The sequence below is a fragment of the Octopus sinensis genome, linkage group LG4 (assembly GCF_006345805.1).
Source record: "Octopus sinensis linkage group LG4, ASM634580v1, whole genome shotgun sequence".
NCBI lineage: Eukaryota > Metazoa > Mollusca > Cephalopoda > Octopoda > Octopodidae > Octopus > Octopus sinensis.
The window spans coordinates 127,198,484-127,221,337 of record NC_043000.1 but is presented as its reverse complement, the minus strand read 5'-3'; the positions used below and the strand labels follow the sequence as shown (position 1 = coordinate 127,221,337).

At 34.2% G+C, this 22,854-nt stretch overlaps 1 protein-coding gene across 9 annotated transcripts in view; it reads left to right on the top strand.

The window, feature by feature from the left end:
* Nucleotides 1-22,854, top strand: part of LOC115210341 (nesprin-1) — an 870,646-nt gene that overhangs the window by 427,553 nt on the left and 420,239 nt on the right. For all 9 annotated transcript variants that reach the window (XM_036502466.1, XM_036502469.1, XM_036502465.1 and 6 more), the window contains 7 exons: nucleotides 2,444-2,608; nucleotides 12,833-12,997; nucleotides 14,551-14,709; nucleotides 16,112-16,261; nucleotides 16,909-17,073; nucleotides 18,491-18,817; nucleotides 22,020-22,166. In XM_036502466.1, the coding sequence (XP_036358359.1) occupies nucleotides 2,444-2,608; nucleotides 12,833-12,997; nucleotides 14,551-14,709; nucleotides 16,112-16,261; nucleotides 16,909-17,073; nucleotides 18,491-18,817; nucleotides 22,020-22,166 (1,278 nt within the window). The remainder of the gene's footprint in view (nucleotides 1-2,443; nucleotides 2,609-12,832; nucleotides 12,998-14,550; nucleotides 14,710-16,111; nucleotides 16,262-16,908; nucleotides 17,074-18,490; nucleotides 18,818-22,019; nucleotides 22,167-22,854) is intronic.

Below are 22,854 nucleotides of genomic sequence, written 5' to 3'. Positions count from 1 at the left end.
TAACCAAAGCAATCTTTATTTTTTCTTTGTACTATGGAGAGAAAAGGAGCTTTTGATGCATTTGCCATTTATCTTTTGGAGTGAAGCTACATTTTATGTTCATTGTAATAGTGTATCTTGGTTACGTTATATGTTCATTATAAAAGAGTATCTTGCATTATTTCAAATTCCCTAAACAATGTTGTGTAGTGCACTATAAATGAATTAATCCAGTTAGTCAGTGTTAGGCAGATTAGACAAATCAGCTAAGTTGTTTTTGAGTTTACTTATAAGGAAAAGATAGATATGAACTTATAATTTTCTCTCTGCTTACATAAGATAGATAATTTTTCTCTGATGAAGATCTAGCAAAATGGGAATCTAATTAGATTGATCTCTTTTTCTATTCTCAGAAAGATTAAAAAAAGAAAATATCTAATATAACAGTAGTTAATTCTACAGTGAAGCTAATTTGTATATTTATTAAAAAAGTGAAAATATTTCAGATTATTCTGAAAAATTCTCAATATAATGCATTCTTAATTAATATGCATGTTTGTAAACATGCACACATTGCATACATGTGTATACACACACACACACACACACACTCCCACTCATACAAAAATGAAACTAAACTGTCACTTTGTCGGTTATGACAACAAGAGTTCCAATTGATATGATCAATGGAACAGCCTGCTCATAAAATTAATGAGCAATTGGCTGAGTACTCCACAAATGTGTGCACCCTTAATGTAGATCTCAGGGAGATTCAGCATGGCATGGAATGTGATAAGGTTGGGCCATTCAATTACAGGTACAACTCACTTTTGTCAGCTGAGTGGACTGGAGCAATGTGAAATAAAGTGTCTTGCTCAAGGACACAGTGCAGCACTGTGAATTGAACTCATGACCATATGACTGTGAGCCAAATATCCTAACCACTAACCCCCACACCTTCACCCCCACCCCCCACACACACGCTTGTGTACATGTGTATGCGCCTGAGGCATAGGTTTGGGTGAGAGAGCATCACCATCATTATGATCATCATCATCATTCAATGTCTGCTGTCTTCACTGGCATGGGTTAGACAATTTGACTGGAAATGGTAAGCCAAAGAGCTACATGAGGTTCCAGTCTGATTTGGCATGGTTTCTACAGCTTGATGCCCTTCCTAATGCCAACCACTTCGAGATGGTAATGGCTGCTTTTTATGTGTCACTGGCATGAGTGCCATTTGCATGACCCCAGTAACAGCAATGCCTATGATTTCACAAATGCCATTTACATGACATTGGTAATGGTCATGACTATGGTTTCACTTGGTTTGACGAGTTTTCTCAAGCACAGCATATCACCATTGTCTCAGTTACTTGTCATTGCCTTCGTGAGGCCCAACATTTGAAGATCGTGCTTCACTATCTCATCCCTTGCCTCCGTGAGGCTCAGCATTTGAGGATCATGTTACCGGCAAGAGCCATGATTACAATTTCATGGGTGCTAGAGAAGCTCATTTCCCAATCATATGGTTTCAGGTTTAATCCCACTGTGTGAGGGGATAAAAAGTGTCTTATACTAATGCTCTGGAGTGACCAAAACCTTTTCAGTGAATTTGGTAGATGGAAACTGGAAAAAAAAAATCCACTGCATGTGTGTGTGTGTGTGTGTGTTTACAATTGAACTTGTGCTCAAACTGCAAGCTACAAGTGATGATTGTGTTGTCATTTCTTATTTCTTTACTACCCATAAGGGATAAACAAGGACAGACAAACAGATTAAGTCGATTATATTGACTCCAGTGCATAACTGGTACTTAATTTATCGACCCTAAAAGGATGAAAGGCAAAGTCGACCTCGGCAGAATTTGAACTCAGAACATAGCGGCAGACGAAATACCACAAAGCATTTCACCCAGCGTGCTAATGTTTCTGCCAGCTTGCCACCTTACTGTGTTGTCATTTCTATTGCCAACAAACTGTCCATTAGTTTTGCATTTTCAAGCACATGTGCAATAAGAGATTTCTTAACCTTTTAGCATTCATAGTATTCTGTCAAAAGTAAAGCTTATTTATTCACATGTTTTGAATCAATCTTGCATTATCTTGTAGTTTTGAGATTTTGATGCAGTAACTATTCATTTTTAGAATGGCACTATAGGATTGGTGTGAGAGGCCAGACCTGGCCAATTTGAACATAAAACAGGGAGATTATTTGGGCCTGATATGGCTTGTTAAAATATTAAATGGTTAAGTGAAAAACCAGCAAGTGTAAGTGACAGGAAAGGCATCTAACTGTAAAACAATGCTTCAGTAATATATTCATCTAACTTATGCTAGCATGGAAAAACAGGTGTAAAAGGAAAATATAGTAATGCTCTGTAATAACCATTAATTTGTCTGTTAATCTCTTTTATTCATATTTAACTTCTAGTATTCATGTATTCTTGTGTGTTTATTCACAGAAACGTATCCAGAAGTACAACACTTTTGTGAACAATCATCAGGAATATACAGATTCATACAACAGTTGTATTGAATGGTTGACAATTATCAAAGAGAAATTAAACTTGTGTGCTGATTTCACTGGTGATAAACATGCTATCCAACACCGACTTACCAAAATACAGGTAAATTTTGTTTTTATTTTATTTATTCTTTTCTTCTCCAAATATTATTGATTATTGACATCACCAAGATTCCTCTTAGCAGTCATAGAGCAGAAAGTTTTCTATGAGTCTGCCAAGTTTCATAGTAGACTTCAACTCTCTATACATTGTATATATTTTAAATACTCCATACTTACTATTGTGCAAAATTTAGATTTTATTTCATTAGAATATAATATATATGTAAAGTTAAATGCCTATAATATGAGATGTAATATCAAAATTTTGGGCATTATATAGGAAGGCAATGCCACCAGGTCTGAAATTCTCAATAAAACAGGATCTAAGACCATACTTGCAATATATGCTTAATGGCCGAGTCATAAGTAATGTATGACCAAGAATTTAGCCTATGACTAGTTTAAATGAAGATCATGTCTAATGAGCCATTCCTACATCTTATGTAGGCATGCTTGTAAAATGGATCTCCACTCAGCCACTTGCATGTTAAGTCCATAAGCAGGCTTTACCGCTAATCGAATCAACAGGAACAATCATTTTCATAACCAATAGAGTGCCCAGCTATGTACATATACTGTATTTTAACGTGCATAAGGAACCCTTTCTCATTAAAAATTAGGTTAAAAAATATGGGAGTTTCTTATAGATGGATAGTATTATAATCCCTTACAAAACTGTTTTTTCAAATTTTAAGCACAAAAAGTTAAGGGATTCTTTGTACACGAGTGTTTCTTGCACACATTAAAATACAGTATATATATATATATATACATATATATATATATATATATATAGAGAGAGAGAGAGAGAGAGAGAGAAGCAAGGCCTAGTGAAAGGTGAGGGAGTCTGACTTTTGATGATGGTGTAGTCAGTACAGATAAGGAGAGATGAGAGTGGAGTTTGAGTGATAATGTGACAAGTGAAGATGGTGAGATGGCAGAAACATTTGCACACCAAGCAAAATGCTTAGTGGTGTTTCATCTGTCTTTATGTTCTGAGTTCAAATTCCGCTGAGGACGACTTTTCCTTTCATTCTTTCGGGGTTGATAAATTAAGTACCAGTTGCGCACTGGGGTCAATCTAATCGACTGCTCCCTACCCCAAAATTTCAGGCCTTGTGCCTAGAGTAGAAAAGAATGTGACAAGTGAGAGAAGGTGGGAAATGAGAGCAAGAATGCAAGATGAGGAAGTAGCAAATGTAGGCTTGACAATATATAAAATATCTCATTTTCTAAACTCTACTCTTTTGTCAGAGTATATTTTGCCATGAGATATCAGGTCTTCTACAGCACTGCATCTCATCAATCAGTACAGTCCTTAATCATCTCTTTCATGAAACAGAATCGTTAAGTTAAATTTCACCATTTCATCCCATGTCCTCCTTGGTTTCCTGCTTTCTCAGGTCCCCCCAAGTAAGCCATCCTCTAAACATATCACATTCTCATACAGCCTTCTCACTCACTATATCACAGTGATTCTGGCGTAGGATTATGTTAAGGATCTGTGGAATACTCAGCAACTTACATGCTAAGTTATTGAGCAAATTATTCAATTAATTGAATAACTGAATACTCATAATTGAAACCATCAGAGATCCATTATATTTGTGTGTGTATATGTATACTTCTATGTGTTTGTATACTTGTGTGTGCATGTGTGTGTGTTTGTATCTCTGTATGCTCGTGCATTTGTGTATGCGTGTGCATTTATCTCTAATTGTTAGAAATATATATTCTGCTTTAAGGTTATATTTGCTTTCAGATATCCAATTTTTGAAGTTTATATAATTGCCATATTTGTAATAATTGAAGTTGTGGCAGATTAACAATAATAATAATAATAATAATGATAACAGCAACAATAATAATCATAGCTGCACATCTAAATTCAAATCAAAATTCATAAATAAATTACCTTCATTTTAATTCTAATTTGATTTTCACTTTTGCATTATTGAAATTTTCATTTCATTTAAAACTTATGAAACCTTTTTCAAGTTGATCTTAATCACCCAAATTTTACCAATAAAAATATTTTAACTTTTGTGATTTGAAAAATATAAGCCAATGAAAGTAAAAATAATTTTAAAAAAACAACTTTTTATTTGAAATTGATGTCTTTCACTACCATATGGCACTAAGTATCCAAATTGTACAAAGCTGTTTAGACAGAAGTATTTTATAAATATTTGCATTTGTTTGATAATTCTGAAAAATTATTGGCATACATTTGTGTTATCCTGTTGATGGTGTAGGTGGATGATGTGTAAATTTAGGCATATGCATGTGGTTTTGAAGTATAATACACATAGCTAGCATTATTAATGCACTGGATGAAGATTAATCTTTAATGCCAGCAGTGTTTTATGTAATTAGACAACGCACATTCTTTGCTTTACTCTAAGTGTTTCATGATGTAGTCACAGCACAGCTGAATGGCTGAGAAGTTTGTTTTAGAACCACGTGGACCCAGTTTCAATATCACTGCATGACACTGCTTATCTCTCTATTTTACTTTATCCTCTCAGCACCAAGCATAAAGCCACATTCCTCTCTTTAATACTCCCCTTCCTTCTTTAGTAATGGGAACTTTTTCCTTTTCCAACCTTTCTCTGTCTTGCAAGTTACTTGGCAACCTCACTAGTGCTGGTGCTACAAAAGTAGCACTCAGTACATTAGGAAGGGCAACCAGTCGTAGAAAACATGCCAAAGCTGTCATTTGGAGACTAGTGCTACCCTACAACTTGCCAGATCTTGTCAAACCATCCAGCCCATGCCAGCATGGATAACAGACATTAAATGAGAATGATGATGATGATGACAGCATCATCATCAGTATTCTATATAACCTCAGGATGACCTTTACTCAGTGAGCAAAATTGAGTAAATAGAAACTACTCAGAAGCCTGTTGGATGGATTGAACCTGTAATTCAAAGATGCAGCCTTGCCACACACTATCACACTGATTCTACCTGAGAATTACAATAAGAGTAAGCATGTATGTGGAATACTCAGCCACTTACATGCTAATTTATTGAGTTTGGTTGTTCAGTTCTTAAAACCATTGAAAATTCAAGGTCAGATATTCTGACCAAGAATCAGTTAGATCTATTTAGCATCAGACACAGTATTCATCAACATATTTATATATTTAGAAAATTGTCCAACCCATGTTAACACTCAAGATATCAGTATAAGAAAAACTACAATTCACTGTTGGGTGGAAATTTTTCCTCCAACAAAATAAAAAGATGTTTATATAATATCATTAATTACTTATATAACTGGGAGAGAAATGCTTCATTATTTACTTAGTTATTAAGGAAAGAATGTATCAATTAACATTATAATCAGTTTAAATACTAAATACTATCGCAGAAGAGAATGAAAGAATAATTCTTTCCCTGTCTTATCATTTTCTCTGTTTCAAAACAAAAAAAAAAGGAAGTTATTTGCATAAGCTGTTTACAAGTTAATGTTGTGTAAAACTATGTAAGCAGAATGGTTCTCAACCATTTCTCTATTGTTATTTATTTCATTTTTATGTAGAGTTTGTCATCAGACAGCCTACTTAGAACAACAAATTAAATGCTTCTTCTAACTTTAAAATGATTACAAGTTTGCAGATTAAAATCTCACAGCAGTATTTCTTAATAAAGGTGAAATACTAAACAATTTTATTGGGAAGTCTTGTTGATCTGATCATCTCCTCTGCCGCCCTGAACAAACTATAATAATCTTTTGTCTTTCACATGTTTCAGTCATTGCATTTTGGCCATACTGGGGCACTGCTTTAGAAGATTTAATCAAACAAATTGACTTCAGTTTCTTATTATTAAGTCTGGTACTGATTCTAGCAGACCTCTTTTGCCAAGCCACTAAGTTATGAAGGTGCAAACAAACCATCACCAGTTGTTAAGAGGTGGGTGGGGTGAAACAAATGAACACACACACATACACACATGCATGCACACATGACAAGCTTCCTCTCAATTTCCATCTACCAAATTCACTCACAAGACATTGATCTGGGGCTCTATCAGAAAACACTTGCTAAAGGTGCTATACAGTGGTACTGAACCCAAAACCATGTGGTTACAAAACAAGCTTCTTACCACACAACCATAATATATTTAAATATTTATCCAGTGATTTAAACTACCCTAGCTGGTATATTTCCTGGGATGATTCATATATCACATTTCCAAACCTGGATACAGTTTGACCATAGATATGATATTAAAAAAAATTATTTGGGCTTGTGCTTCCTTTTCAAGAAATACCTATTATTTTTATGTTAGTTGAGACATGTATGCATTGTTTTATTATTTTGCATGTTAAAGGGCTGAGAACTGTAATTTAAGTATTATATGTATTTTCATGTATGAAATGCTGAATATATAATATATGTACATATTCCTTTGTGTTTTCATGAATTGTTTGAAATTATCAACGTAGTGGCGCTGTGTAAGTTTTTCTTCCACTCTTGCTAGTGACTACATATATATATGTTTGTTTTTATGTGAAGTTATAATAAAAACAATATAACATTAAACTAAACAAAACTACCCAATACATTTTTTTAGAGTACATGTGTAGTTTACTTTTATAAGTAGTGGTGTGATAGTAACTTTGAAGTTTCAGCCTTGCTGGCCTTCATCTGGCATCCCACTTCTTGTAAAAGTATATAATATTTATGCACACATACATATACATACACACACAGACATACACACACACACACACACGTGTAAATATGTATGTGTGTGAGTATATATATATAATAAAAACACCATCCGAGCGTGGCCGTCTGCCAGCCTCGTCTGGCACCTGTGTCGGTGGCACATAAAAAACACCATCCGAGCGTGGCCGTTTGCCAGCCTCGTCTGGCACCTGTGTCGGTGGCACATAAAATCACCCACTACACTCTCGGAGTGGTTGGCGTTAGGAAGGGCATCCAGCTGTAGAAACACTGCCAGATCTGACTGGACTGGTGCAGCTTTCGGGCTCCCCAGACCCCAGTTGAACCGTCCAACCCATGCTAGCATGGAAAGCGGACGTTAAATGATGATGATGATGATATATATATATATATATATATGTATATGTTTGAAGAATTATGGGGGAGGAGATTCTATACATGTTTTTCTACATGTATGCTTTTATATCTCCTATCCTCTAATGAAACATGTGTGACATGGAATTTAAAAATGCACACACACACATACATACATATATGTGCATGTGTTTACACGCACATGTGCACATGCACACACACGCACATTTCAATTCATCGCTAGAGTATTGATTTTTATATTGTGTTGTGGTTAATGCTGCTTTTTGAGTGTATTTATGCAATCTTAACAATATTCTATTGGTTACTCAAAAAATAAACCCCAAATTATTTTATAATTATATTTTATTTTACTATTGGAGGGTTGAGCTATCATCAAGCATTGTTTTCAGTTGTTTTTGTCAAATAGAATTTAGTTAACACACTGTTACTTGATTAACTATTCATTATAGAGTAATTAAAATGAATAGTTTGAATGCATCTCATGAATGAAGTTAGTTAAGCAAGGATTAAGGTGCGATTAATTAAAATATGAAACTTGTTCAGGAGATGATTGTTTGTCATTTAGTATGATAGATTAAACGGAATGATTTCAACAATGGATGCCTTAAGATGATTCAGATGAACAAACAAGGGAAAATGAACAAAGGAACCTCAATATGGTCATTTGATTTGCTAGAAATAGTTGCCAAATCTCCTTCAAGCAACTCATCTTTAAAAATGAGAATGAATGGATATATACAATATGTAGTTCTGGATAGACACTGCAGAAATGGGATAATCAAGGCTAGTGTCTTTGACCAGGACTGATGTAAGGAAGGGATAAACAGCAACAACAAAACTAACAGAAACCAATGATTAAACAAACTTTAGACTATCAGTATTAATTTGACTCAATAAATTTAATCAGAACTAAACTATATGTTGTCCTAAAAGAACATTTAATTTTGGTTTTATATATTAATTTATTACATTAATAACATTAGTGATGTGATGGGAGGAAGTTTATTATATTGACTGGTAATTTATTTTAGTAACCCTCAGAAGAATAAGTGATAGAGTTGCTCTTGGCAGGGATTGAACTCAAGTGTAAAAGGCCACTGTTAAATACCACAAGGCATTTTGTCTGATTTGCTAACAGTTTAGTCAGTCTACCACTTTGCATTTCTGTTTTTAATAATATATCATCCATTTAGTTTTGGAATATTTTGCAGTGGTTGAAGGAAATTATTATAGTTGCTTGTGTAATGGTGATGAATCACGAATCAGATTTTTATCATAATTATTCTGTAATCTGTATTCTGATTCCTGCATAATTTAAAACATTTTTTGGTTAGAGTTAACATTTGATACAAAGAACATTAAATGTGTTAACTAAAAATAACTTTATCATAGGGGAAAAATAATATTAAGCAATGGCTAATATTATTTTGAATCCTTTGGAAAGACAACTCCAGATTTATTTTAGTCTTATTACACCTCCTTAGCAATATATAGACTTCACTGCATTTATCAAAATAGTGATGATGATTGCTAGATAAATGTAAATATATTGCATATCAAAAATATGCAGAAATATTCAAAGACTGCATAACTAGTAGATACACATTATCCATAAGGAGACATTTAACATTAAACAAACCAAATGACTATATTTTTTCTGCTGTACCTTTGTACATTAATTCTGCTTGTTGACCTGAGTACATAACAGAAAAATACATACCATTCCCAATTTATGCATTATTAATTAATATCAAAAAGACAACTGGAGTGAATCATGGATCAGATTTTTACCATAATTACTCTGTTGTTAAATCACCCTGATCAACTTGAGTATAACCCAAAGGAATATGCATAGTAGTTTATCTTTCTAGATTTATATATTCTGTCTTGGCTACATTTATGCTCTTGAGCCCACAAACCACGTGGTGAAACAGAAGATGCATTGTGTTAGATGCCTTGATTTATGAGTGTGCATGTTTATCATTCACACACACATACCTATGCCTATATGCATGTTTAGTGCTAACAGTCAGAAGAAAGAACACTCCTCTATAGAGATTAATTTTATCTTTATTTTGGTTGTGCAATGCTACTCTAGGTTGCTCTGTGGGTGCACAGGTTCTTCAGAGAAGTCACAGCAGAATAATTACCAAAATATAAATATGATACACACACACACTATTATGCATAGGTGCACTCAAACAGTTACACAAATGCATGAACATTCCTATACAAAGCACTCAAAAGTCATGAGACATGGAATTATACACACATGCACACACATTCACAGACAATTTTTGGTAGCTGGTAGAAGTTAGATGTTGCTGAAAATGTAGATATTACCATAAAATAATTATGTCATTTCTTTGTTCTGGCCAACTACTAAAACCTGGACAAATTGTGAGGCTTTAGTTACACAAATATAAGCACTCATTATTTTGATTGAAGTTATTTTATGAGTAACCAATCACCTCTCTTCAATATCTCTCATCACTAATTATTCTTCTTGCTTTCATGTTTTTAAAGAGTGAAATACTAATTTTTCTATTAAATATTTCAGTTGTTTTCTCTCAGCTAATTCAATTTTGTTATATTCAATGTTTCTCTTTCTCTCCTTCTTCCTCTCCAAACTTTTTTTATGATCTTTGTAGACACAGTAAACAAATTCTTCTATAGATGCACAAAACTGGGTTTAAAATATGGGTACATTTCATTCATTTATGTTTTTGGTACACAATAAATTTTTCAACAAACTGTTTGATTGTATGATCAGGACATGTGTAGTGTGAGAGAACCAGTGGTTGACTCTGTAGTGTTCAGGACCACCAACAGAATCTTCAGGCTTTTGTATCTTATATCTAGCTATGTCTGTGTGTCTTGACATAACTTTCAAATGCTCCAGTCAACTTTGCTGTAAATTATTTATGTTCTACAAAATAAGATCAACTTTAAATTGTTGTGGTTTTCATTAACATGCAGTTTTGGTTTCAGTTCCTGTGAGCTTGTAGAAAGCAATCTGTAAAAGAAGTCATGTCTTGAGATTGTAATTTCAACCAATAGTCTCAGGCTGCCTTATTATTGGGTGAAAGTATAGCTGTGTGGTTAAGAAGTTTACTTCACAACTATGTGGTTTCAGGTTCTGTACTATACTATACTATACCTTGATCAAGAGTTTTCTATCGCTTTCATCATAGCCTTGGGTCAACCAGAGTCTTGTGAATGAAATTTGGTAATCAGAAGCATTGGAAGAACTCTTCCTGATTAGTTAAAGATGATGTTAAAGAGGTAACAGATTAATCCGTTACCTCTTTAATATCATCACATTTCCTTTGAATATATTAGCAAAATCTGCATCAATTTAAGAATTCTAGTTTGAGGATAACTTTCTCCCTTCCTCCTACCAATCTTGAAGGCCTTCAAAATGTCTTGGGTACTACCTCGCCTCCTTAGACAAATCTATAATTCTTTTTTAGAATCTAGACTCTGGTTTTGATTACAAACTACTTGTGTTTACTGTTGTGTACAGTCTTATTTCTTGTAAAATTCATTAAGAATGGGACATTCATTTCTTGGGGGATATCTTGTAAAATTTCTTCTCTTGATGATGTGTAATTCTACAATATAATCTAGTTAGCGGGATTCATTTCCTTAAATTATGATTGTGTTTTGTTTGAATTTGTGTACAATATTCATACAGTTTACTGAAGAGATAATTAACCAAAACATAGCAATGAAATAACCATCTGATACATAACAATGTTATTTTAAACCTTGATGTCACCATACTGAAGAATTCCATTAAAAAATCTATTAGAAAGTAAAACTAAAGCTTCTTTAAAATTTATAGATTTGACAAGATAACATTTGAAATTTAAACATTTACTTTTCAGTACTTTATTCAAGTGCTTATTTAATTCTCTCTACATATTTATTATTAAAGACCAATTTATCAAATACATAAATATATATCTTTCAGAACTCAAAGTGTCTAGCCATAATTCTTTCACAATTCAGCAGAATGAAACATGTAATTAAATGTAAAATTGAAGACTATACTGTAGTGGTTTTATAATTTTTTTTCATTTTTATTCACGACCATTCATGTCACTTAACACAAATATTCTAAAATACTAAAATGTGTGAACATCCCATGAGTAACAAATAGCTTCATTATTGCTTCAGACTCACAAAGATCTTAGCTTTAGTATGAATGTATTTAAACATATTGAAACTTACTATCTTAATGGAAATTTAATTACTTTTCCTTTGCACCTACTATACTTAACAATACATATATGCATAATTTATATGACGAATGATGATGAAAAATGGTAATAATAATGATAATAAAATAAAAATCATAATAATTTCTTACATTTATAATTAAATTTTTTTTTATAATCAATAGTATTGATAATATTAATTATAATAATAATTTGTCATTATTATTTATTTTACTCTTCTTTCCATAGTTAAATGGTCATATAAGCACTTATATATGCATAAATTAGTTGCACATATATATATTATAACTAAAAGTTCATCTTATCACTAACTACTGAAGCCAAATCTTTAAATTGGGTGGCTGCATATGTGACACTGAGTGCTAAGCTTGATAGATCTATACACTTTGGTTTGTGAGTGTGTTTGTGTGTTTCTATTGATTAATTAATGACAAAAGAAGGGTTATATAATTAAATTCATTAGCACACCGACACTCATTATTTGGTGTTTTGTTCCTGTAACTGAAACAGCTGTAAGCTAATAAATATAATTACATAACTCTTGTTCTTTCGTCATTTATTGGTCAGTATTTTTCTCTGTATGTATGTATGTTGTGGTTTACATGAAAGTCAAGATATGGGGATATGTGTGAGTTCAAGCAACCTGACAACCATAGATTATGAATAGCAGACAGATTATACTGTGTTCAAACAACCAGTTATTAAACCTGCTATGGAAAAGCTAAATTATCACACACACACACACACTCACACAAAAGAGAGATACATATACATACAAACATGCACTCATATAGCTGTTTGTCTGTGTCTGTTTCATATAGAGTTTTTCTTGATATGTGTTAATATTTTTTCACTTAAATAATTCTTTGTTTTTTTGTACTAATGCATTTGTGTTTCCATCAGGATATCCTGGCTACCAAGACTGAAGGGGAACCAAAGGTGAAAAAAGTTGTAGAACTCTCCGGAAAAGTTCTTCCAAACACGTCTCAACAAGGCAAGGATATTATCAAACGTGAAGTCAATAGTCTGCAAGATGATTGGTCAGCTTTTGTTGCAGCAATTGTGCAGGTGAGATAAATACTACTGTGATCTCTGTTCTGCTTTATGTTTTATCTTTCCTTCTTTTCTCAAACGAGACCACTGTAAATCTAGAAACAGTTAGAGAAGGAGCATATGTGAGAAAAAGAGAAAAGTGAGATAAATAGAGAGTTAAACAGAAAGAAAAATGTAAGTGATGTTTGACAAAAATGAAAATATACAAATAATATATAACATGAAAGAAAGAGGGAGTTGTGTACATGTGTCTGCATATATGCACATGCATGTCTACAAGAAAGCACAACCAGTATTAAAAAAAAAAAGCTATCTATAATATTTGGAGTAGAACAAAAAAAAATCTTATGATAACAGATAAGTGAAAGTACGGATTATAGTTGCAGATGTATGCTTAACAAATTTGCTTCATCTGGCTTTAGTTCAGTCCTACTACATGGCACCTTGGGCAGAACAAAGCCTTGTAAGTGGGCTTAGTGGATGGAAACTGAAGGAAACCTGTCATATATATATATGGACTTTAAGCAGGATGGCATCAAAATAGTTATTGTACCTGTTACTCTGTGCCTCAAAGTTGCAATTATTCCAATAGTTGTATGTTTTCCTACTTCTATTTCCCAATATTGAATCTTTCCATCTAACTCTGTAGGCAGATATGTCCAATGCTACTGATCTGGTTCATTAGCAAAGCCTATTTTCACACAGACACATACACACACACACACACACACATATGTACGTACGTACGTACATATGTGATGACTGATTTGATAAGTGGTGCCATGTATTTTTACAATTCTGTAAATAATCATAATATTTTTATAAGCATAAAGCTTCACCATGTATTGACTAAAGAAAATAGTCTGATATTGGGGCATATAAGCCCTCAGTGGAAAAATGTGGATTTATATATGTGTGTGTATGTATATATATATATATATATATATATATATATATATATACACACAAACATATATACATATATTATAAATCTGAAAGAGAAGCACATTCTAGGTTATAGAGAGGTAGAGTAATTAGATAAAGATGGTTATATTATACAATCGAGATGAGAGATGCCCCATAGATCAGCCATAACTATCTTTATCTAATCAGATATATATATATATATATATATATATATATATATATATATATATAATTCTGCCAACTTGCTGCCTTCTGTATTTGGAAAATTAATACTAGTAGTTATATACATGTGTATGTGTGTGTATATATATATAGATATAGATATACATACACACACACGAATATATATAACTATTAGTATTAGTTTTTCAAATACAGAAGGCAGCAAGTTGGCAGAATTCTTAGAGCATTTGAAAAAATACTTTGCTGTATTTCTTTCATCTCTTTATGTTCTGGGTTTGATTCCCCATCCCCCCAAGGTCAATTTTTGCTTTTCATCCTTTCAGGGTACGGCTGGTGGTAGTGTTGATAAAAGAAAAGAACTGTTTAAATACTGGAGTTGATAGTATCAACTTAAAACTCTCTCCTCAAAATTACTGGTTTTTTGCCTTCATTAAACACAATTATTTTCTCTGTTATAGACTAAGAAAGATCTGGAAAGTTGTATGGATCAATGGGAAGTCTTTGATTCCAAATATGAAGAGTGCTCTGCCGAGGTTAAACAAGTTGAAAACAAACTGAAAGGCACAGATCTAAAGAACTCTCTGGAAGAGAAAGAAGAACAGTGGAATATTTTAACGGTAATTCTCACTTTTTTTTTTGTTTCTGCTATAGTTGTTTTGTTGTTTCACTTCAATCCATCTCTGATTGCTCGGACCTGTCTTTGACCAAAGACTCTCAAGCCACAACCATGCAGTTTGTTTCCCGTGTATCTCAAACTACATTACGCTATATACCCCACTTTTAATTTTTAAAATGATAGTTTGTGGTTTAAGGGACATCCTCAGCAAGTCAAGCAACTATACAGGGGTTTCATTCTTGGCTCCCTTTTTTCAATCATGCAGTGTACCACTTTGTTACAATAAACTATGTATATAGCCTATACTAAGCTAAACTATGTCTGTAATCTTGTACACTAAACTATTAGCAAATTAATTGCTTAATTTAGTTTCAATTTTAAGTTGTTGGGACATTCTACTTATTCGCTAAAACCCCTTTTACTCTATGAATTTATCACCTCACTGGTGTGTCAGTAAACTTTATTTTTTCACCTTGACTTTTCTTCTTCTGAATCTACCAATTCTGTGTTATATGCCACACCCACTCAAAACCAACCTGATGCACTTTCTGTTATTCTGTCCATCATATTTATAATTATAATGTTTCACCTTTAGAATCCCAGTATTCCTTTCTTTTTTTCTTTTTGGTTTGGTCTGGTGGAATGGGATGTACCTGTTGTAAGTCCACCTAGATCAGTGAGATTGAAGCAACAGATTGATCAACTTCAATGGTTGGAAGTTGATGCCTGCAAGAAAAGACATTAGCGGAAAGAATATTCAGATAGCTGACATTCTAGAGGATTAAATAGTATAGTGGTTAATTTGGGCTAGGGATGAAGTGTTCAGGACAGACCACACTCATTATGTGGTCTGCCTTGAATGAGTTAGGAGTGCCTGATTGAAAGTGACACAAGTCTATTTAGATCCAAGATGCAGAGACCACTGTAGTAGTGGTATAAAAGACAGAGAGAAGACACACAACATTTGATAATCAGGAGTTGGAGTATATTGGTGAGGGGCTTCATACCAACGGTTTAGGTTGTCCATGTATTTGGATCCAGTCTATGATGTCCATAGCTCCAGATGTGGAAGCAGTATTCCATTGTGTGTCTGTATACTTTGTTTCCTTTTCCCCTGCTTGTAATGATGTTCTTCATGAAATCCTCTCCTGTCCACTATTCTTCAATACAAATGATTAAACATCTTCTCAATGCTAATTTCAATTATTTATCTTAAATCCCATTCCTTACTATCAAAAAAGGCACTGCTGTACCACAATGTAAAGAAAATGATAATATTTAAGCATTTTGTATTCTATGGCAAAATAAGAGGCTAGGAAAAAAGCAAGAGAAAGAAAGTTAAATAAAAAAAATGCCATGGTTTTAACAAATCAAAATCTGAAGACTTTAATTTTCTCTTTCAGTCCCAACTGACCAATGAAACTCAGCCTGACTCTATAGAAGATCTGTTTGAATTGGCTCAGGCATTATCTCAAATCACCTCAGATTCCAGTATCATAACTAATGTGTCTCAGCTTAAAGCCAGGAAGCAAGTTGTTTACAGTAACATCAAAGTAAGACCATTTTGTTTTAAACTTAACAGCATTTATTTATGTTTCTAATTATATATTTTATTAAACCTTTTAGCGGTTGATCATATTTAATGAGTGGCCAATATAATTCTGTTTTAATGTGACCTTATGTAAATATATAATGGAGGTGTGTGGTCTAGAGTTTAGGGTATTGCACTTATTATTGTAGAGTCATGGTTTCGATTCCTAAACTAGGCAGTGCTCCAGTCCACTTAGCTGCAAATGAGTAATTCAACAACAGACTGGCATTCCATTTAGGGGTGAATGTTGTGATCTTGGTCACTTTTATGCCATGAAAAGCAGGCAGCCAGTGCCATGAGTCCAACAACCCAAGCCAGTAATGTCCAGGGATTGTTGTTGATGATGATGATGATGATTATATATATAAGGCACCTGTGACAGTGACACGTAAAGGCACCTGTGCCAGTGATACATAAAAGGCATCCACTACACTCTTGGAGTGGTTGGCATTAGGAAGGACATCCAGCAGTAGAAACCAAGCCAAAATCAGACTGGAGCCTGGTAGAGCTCTCTGGCTTACCAGTTCCAGTTAAACCATCTAACTCATGCCAGCATGGAAAACAAACACTAAACGATAACGATGATGTTTGTTTTTGCTTTTTTTTCAGGATTCCTGTCGTAAGTGGGAAAAGTTTGTAGCTGACCATAAGAAACACCAGCTGCATTATGAAGAATGTGTTGCCTGGGCAAAAGGTTTACAAGAGAAGGTTGAAGAATGCAAAGACACAAGGGGTAATGAAGCAGTAATTCAAGAGAAAATCAAAAATATTCAGGTATAATAAAGGCAAAGAAGTTTTAATGTATTTTCTGTGTAGTTGTGTTATATGTATTTTATAAATAGGTTGTAGAAGCATATACAATTTAAGGTTTCACCTAACAAACGGTATTGTTTGTTCCTTTTCAAGCCATGCCTGGCTCATAAGGGCCGGTTTCCAAGTTTCCTTGGTGTATAGGTTCCCCACCTGAATGGGACACCGGTCTGTCGCAGGTGAACTGCAAGATGCAGGAGGAAAGAGTGAGAGAAAGTTGTGGTGAAAGAGTCAGCAGAAGTTCGCCATTACCTTATGCCGGAGCCGTGTGGAGCTTAGGTGCTTTCACTCATAAACACACATCCTCTGGTCTGAGATTCGAACCTGTGATCCCTTGACCACGAGTCCACTGCTCTAACCATTTGGCCATGTGCCTCCAACAAACAGTATAGGTAACCTTAAAATATTATTTTATTATTATCATTATTATTGCTATCATTATTAGTAAGGTGACAAATTGGCAGAATTATTAGCTTAGTGGTATTTTGCCTGTCGCTCTGTTCTGAGTTCAAATTCCATCAAGGTTGACTTTACCTTCCATCCTTTCAAGGTTGATAAAACAAGTACTAGTTGAACACTGGGGTCAATGGAATTGTTTCATCCCCTCCCCTAAAATGGCTGCCCTTGTGGAAAAATTTGAAATCATTATTATTATTATTATTTTTGCTAAGGTGGTGAGCTGAGAGAATTGCTAGCACATTTGAAAAAATACTTAGTGGTATTTCATCTGTCTTTTTGTTCTGAATTTAAATCCCACCGAGGTTGATTTTGCCTTTTGGGGGTCAATGAAATAAGTACCAATTGAATACCGAGGTTAATGTAATCAAATTAGCCCCTGCCCCAAAATTCATGCCTTGTGCTTATGGTAGAAAGGATTATTATTAGTAGTAGTAGTGGTGGTGGTGGTGGAAGTATTAGTAAGGCGGCGAGCTGGCAGAATCATTAACACACTGGGCGAAATGCTTAGCAGTATTTCGTCTGTCTTTATGTTCTGAGTTCAAATTCCACCAAGGTCGATTTTGCCTTTCCTTCTTTCAGGGTCAATAAATTAAGTACCAGTTGCACTCTGGGGTTGATCTAATCAACTGGCCCCCAGCTTCCAAACAATTTCGGGCCTTGTGCCTATAGTAGAAAGGATTATTATTATTATTATTATTATTATCATTATTATTATTATTATCATTATTATTATTATTATCATTAGTAGTAGTAGTTGTAGTAGTATGATTTCTCATTCTTTTTTCATCAACTTTGCATTCTCCTTCTTTGTAACTGTTGTAATCATCCTTGATGTTGTCACATTCATCAGTACCACTGTTATCACCATCATTATTTTTTGTCAGCTTAACCACTTGCTGTCATCATTTCCTTTATCATTCAGGTACTCATGGCTGAAAGAGATGAAGGTTTGCACAAACTTCAGGTTGCTATGGAGAGCCTAAAACTAGTTTTGCCAAACACATCAATTTTAGGATGCCAGAAATTGCATAAAAACCTACAATCCGTGCAAACTGACTATGACAACCTCTCATCTGAAATGAGTAACATATGTGCAAATCTAGAAAGTTCTCTATCTCACTGGACCCTGTTTCATAATGAACTTGACAATATGAAGCAGTGGCTTAGTGAAACTGCTGCTCAGCTGGAGACAGAATCACAATTGCAGACAAGTTTCTCAGAAAAGAAACTTACACTTGATCGAGTCATGGTTTGTATTGAATTTTTCTTTTCTTTTTTGTTTCATTGATCACTTCACCACCTCTTATCCATCCTTTATCCCTTATCAATCACTACAGTTGTCACCTACTCTCCCCCACCTTTCCTACTTATCATCCCTCAACATTTGTTCTTCATTCTTATCTATATTATATTCACGCCTACTCCCATTCATCCATTTCTCTTCTCCCTACTCTCTTACAACCTCTTCACATCCACACACCCAGCTTTTTTCTGTCCCCATTCACCTTTACTCACTTCCTATCTTGAGGATCCACCCAGCTACCTCATCATCACTATCTTCATCTCTTACCTAGCTCCACCCTGCTCACCTCTACTCTCTCTTCTAAAATGTGAGTATCCATGTAGCTTCTTTACAACAAAAAGTCTGTCCTGCCCAGGCCTCCTCTCTCATACTTCAGTCCCTCATCTCTGAGCATAAAGCCTTGTCTCTTTCAGATTTCATAGTCTTGCAAACTGCGTAACAACCTCATTAGTGCTATTATCATGCAAAAAAGCACCCAGTATATTATGAAGTGGTTGGCATTAGGAAAGGCATTTAACTATAGAAACCATGCAAAAGGTGAGAGTGGAGTACAATATCACAACACTGTCCTTGGGACTATCAGGCCCTGTCAGATCACCTAACCCATGCCATCATGGATCACAAACTTTAAATGTGTGTGTGTGTGTGTGTGTGCATGTGCATGTGCGTTTGTGTGCGTGTGTGTGTGTGTGTGTGCGTGTGTGTGTAATAAATATAGGATATGGATCTCACTGAATGGAATACTTTTTTGTTAATCCTACCATTAATGAAACAACACACTTTATATAATATATACATACATATATATATATACATGCACGCACACACACATACATTACATACATACATACACACACACACACATACATACATACGTACATACATACACACATATATATATATAAACACATATATACATATATATATGCAGGCATATATATACATCAGATATACAGACATATATAGATCAGATTGGAGACTGGTGCAGCCTTCTAGCTCACCAGCCCTCAGTCAAACCATCCAACCCATGCCAGCATGGAAATTGGATGTTAAACGATGATGATGATGATATATACATGTATATATTTATACATGCATATATATATATGTACTTGTATATATACATATATATATATATATATATATATATATATATATATATATATATATATATACACACACACATACACACACACACATGTATACAAATACACGCATGAATACACATCCTCTTTCCTTGCTGGTATGGGTTACATGGGTTATTATAATCCAAGTCAGTCCTTAATAGAACTTATTGACCTCTTGAGATGGGTCAGAGGGTCACATCTGACTGCACACATTTTGATATGGTTTCTACATTTGGATGCTCTTCCTGATACCAACCACTTTACAGAGTGTATTTGGTGTATTTTACTATGGTGCCAACACTAGAAACATTGCTATGTCATTAACGAGACTAAAAAGTGTCCTCTTCAACATATATTGTCTGATATTTGCCAACCACTTTTACATTGTGGAGTGAATGTTCCTTTTTGAATGCTTGTGGGCATTCAGTTAAAATAATTAAGGAAATAATAATTGATAGTGGATGTTAAAGTTAAGAACTTATAAAAGAATTTACAACCAAATAAGATAACTGCCGTTGTAGATAACTTTCTTGAAAAGATATATTTAAATTAGATAACTAATTGAATTATCAAAAGAATGGAAAGTTTACTTTGGAAAGCAAAATAGAATTTATGCTTAAAACTTAATGAGCTTGTGTTTCTTTGTATTGTTCTTATTAAGTTATCATCATCAACGCTTTTATGTATGCAACACTACTGAAGTTTGTGAACTATATATATACTTATATGTGAGAAAGGCAGACTCTTTGTGTGTGTGAGTGTGTGTATCATTGACACGATCATTCATTGTTTAAAGTCAGTTTTCCATGCTGCTGTGGATACATACATACATACATACATCGTGCTGGTGGCATGTAAAAAGCACCATTCAAGCATGATCATTACCAGCATAGCCTTACTGGCACTTGTGCCGGTGTGCAGGTGACACGTAAAAAAAAAAACACGATTTTCCATGACCATTGCCAGTACCGCCTGACTGGCCCTTGTGCTGGTGGCACATAAAAACACCCACTACACTCTCGGAGTGGTTGGCATTAGGAAGGGCATCAAGCTGTAGAAACTCTGCCAAATCAAGATTGCAGCCTGGTGCAGCCATCAGGTTCGCCAGTCCTCAGTCAAATCGTCCAACCCATGCTAGCATGGAAAGTGGATGTTAAACGATGATGATATATATGTATATATGTATATATATATATATATATATATATATATATATATTATATCATCATCATCATCATTGTTTAACGTCCATTTTCCATGCTAGCATGGGTTATATATATATATATATATATATATATAAGGCATGGTTGTGTTAAAAAATTTGCTTCTCAGCCACATGGTTTCAGGTTCAGTTCTACTGTGTAGTACCTTTAGCAAATATCTTCTACTATAGCTTCAGGCTAACCAAAGCTTTTAAGAGCATGTGGTAGATAGAAACTGAAAGAAAGCCCCTTGAATATATATGTATCTTTGTCTTAACATTGTGTTACAGTTGTAAACAACCACCACTATCATACAAGTGATATCATTAATTCCTAGTCTTTCTTGAATACATGTCTGACAACTGAGAAATATTTCTTTGCTCGGAAACATGGGTTGGTGACAGGAAAGGCATCCTGTCATAAGCTTCTATGAATACCATATTTGTATGTATACAGCTTCACTAAATGTATATACTAAGATAAGCAATAAAAGGAATTGGAACCACTCGAAATAACCAGCATCTTAGATATACAAACTTTAGATGTCTAGCTGTTTTATTTAAACTTCTTATTTGATTAGCGTTTTCTGTTTCCTCCCCAATTTTACTGTAGTCTTCAAGATTAGGTATTTTAAACACAGTTCTGAGTTTTTTAAGTATTCAGTTACATAAACAGAGTCTATTTTGTTGTCCTAATCAGAGTCTGTATGTTATTTGATTAATTTGCGATCAGATCAGGTTTTTTGTTGTTTTGTTTTTTTATGTGGTGGGGTGCGGCATAAAAATGAATTGTGACTTTTTTTTCTTTCTTTTTTGTTAGCATTTGAAACAGAATATAAATTCTCAGAAAATCACCATCGATAATTTACTGTCAAGTGATTCCCATATTTTGGATGAAAGTCAAGATGTCCGCAAACAAACTGATGATATACAGAAAAGATATCAGGACCTGGTGACCTCTGCGCAGGTAACTGTCTACTATTTCATTTCTTTTGCTTTAACTATACTTTAATCCTTGCTTAACCAGTTTATTGTTCTTTAACCCCAGGTCAGCTCTGATCCATCCATGACATATATATGATCAGCCCATCCTTCATCTAGCCATGGGGCATCTAGGATTACATTATACTAAATTGTACTTAATGCTTTTTAAGATCACAGAGTGTGGTTTTATTTCAAGCTGGCTGTGTGACGAATTAAAGGTTCCCTCATTGGCACATGTTTAAATAGTGCTGTTATGATATGAATTATCTTCATTGATTGAAAGAGGAATCGCAATCACCAAGAAGGTTAGATGTCTGTTTCTCATCTTCGGAATTCTGACTTGATATTCTGCCCCAGGGTATTTGGCAGTAGAGCTGCAACTAAGAGAGAGAGATATATAGAAAGAATTAGTTATAAAATTAGCGATTGGGTAGCAGTTTACATGCCTGTGGTTGTATTCTCTTGCATTGAAAAGATTATATTGCAGCAAAACTGAACAAAGCTGCTCACTTAGGATCAAATATGCTACATGTCTTTTAATGATATTTGAAGTAAGATATATATTGTCTCAAACTTACACACAAGGTCAATACTTTTGAGAGAAGGGGGCAGTGTCAATTACCTTTACGCTAATACGTCATTGGTTCATTATTTTAACAAACCTGAAAGGA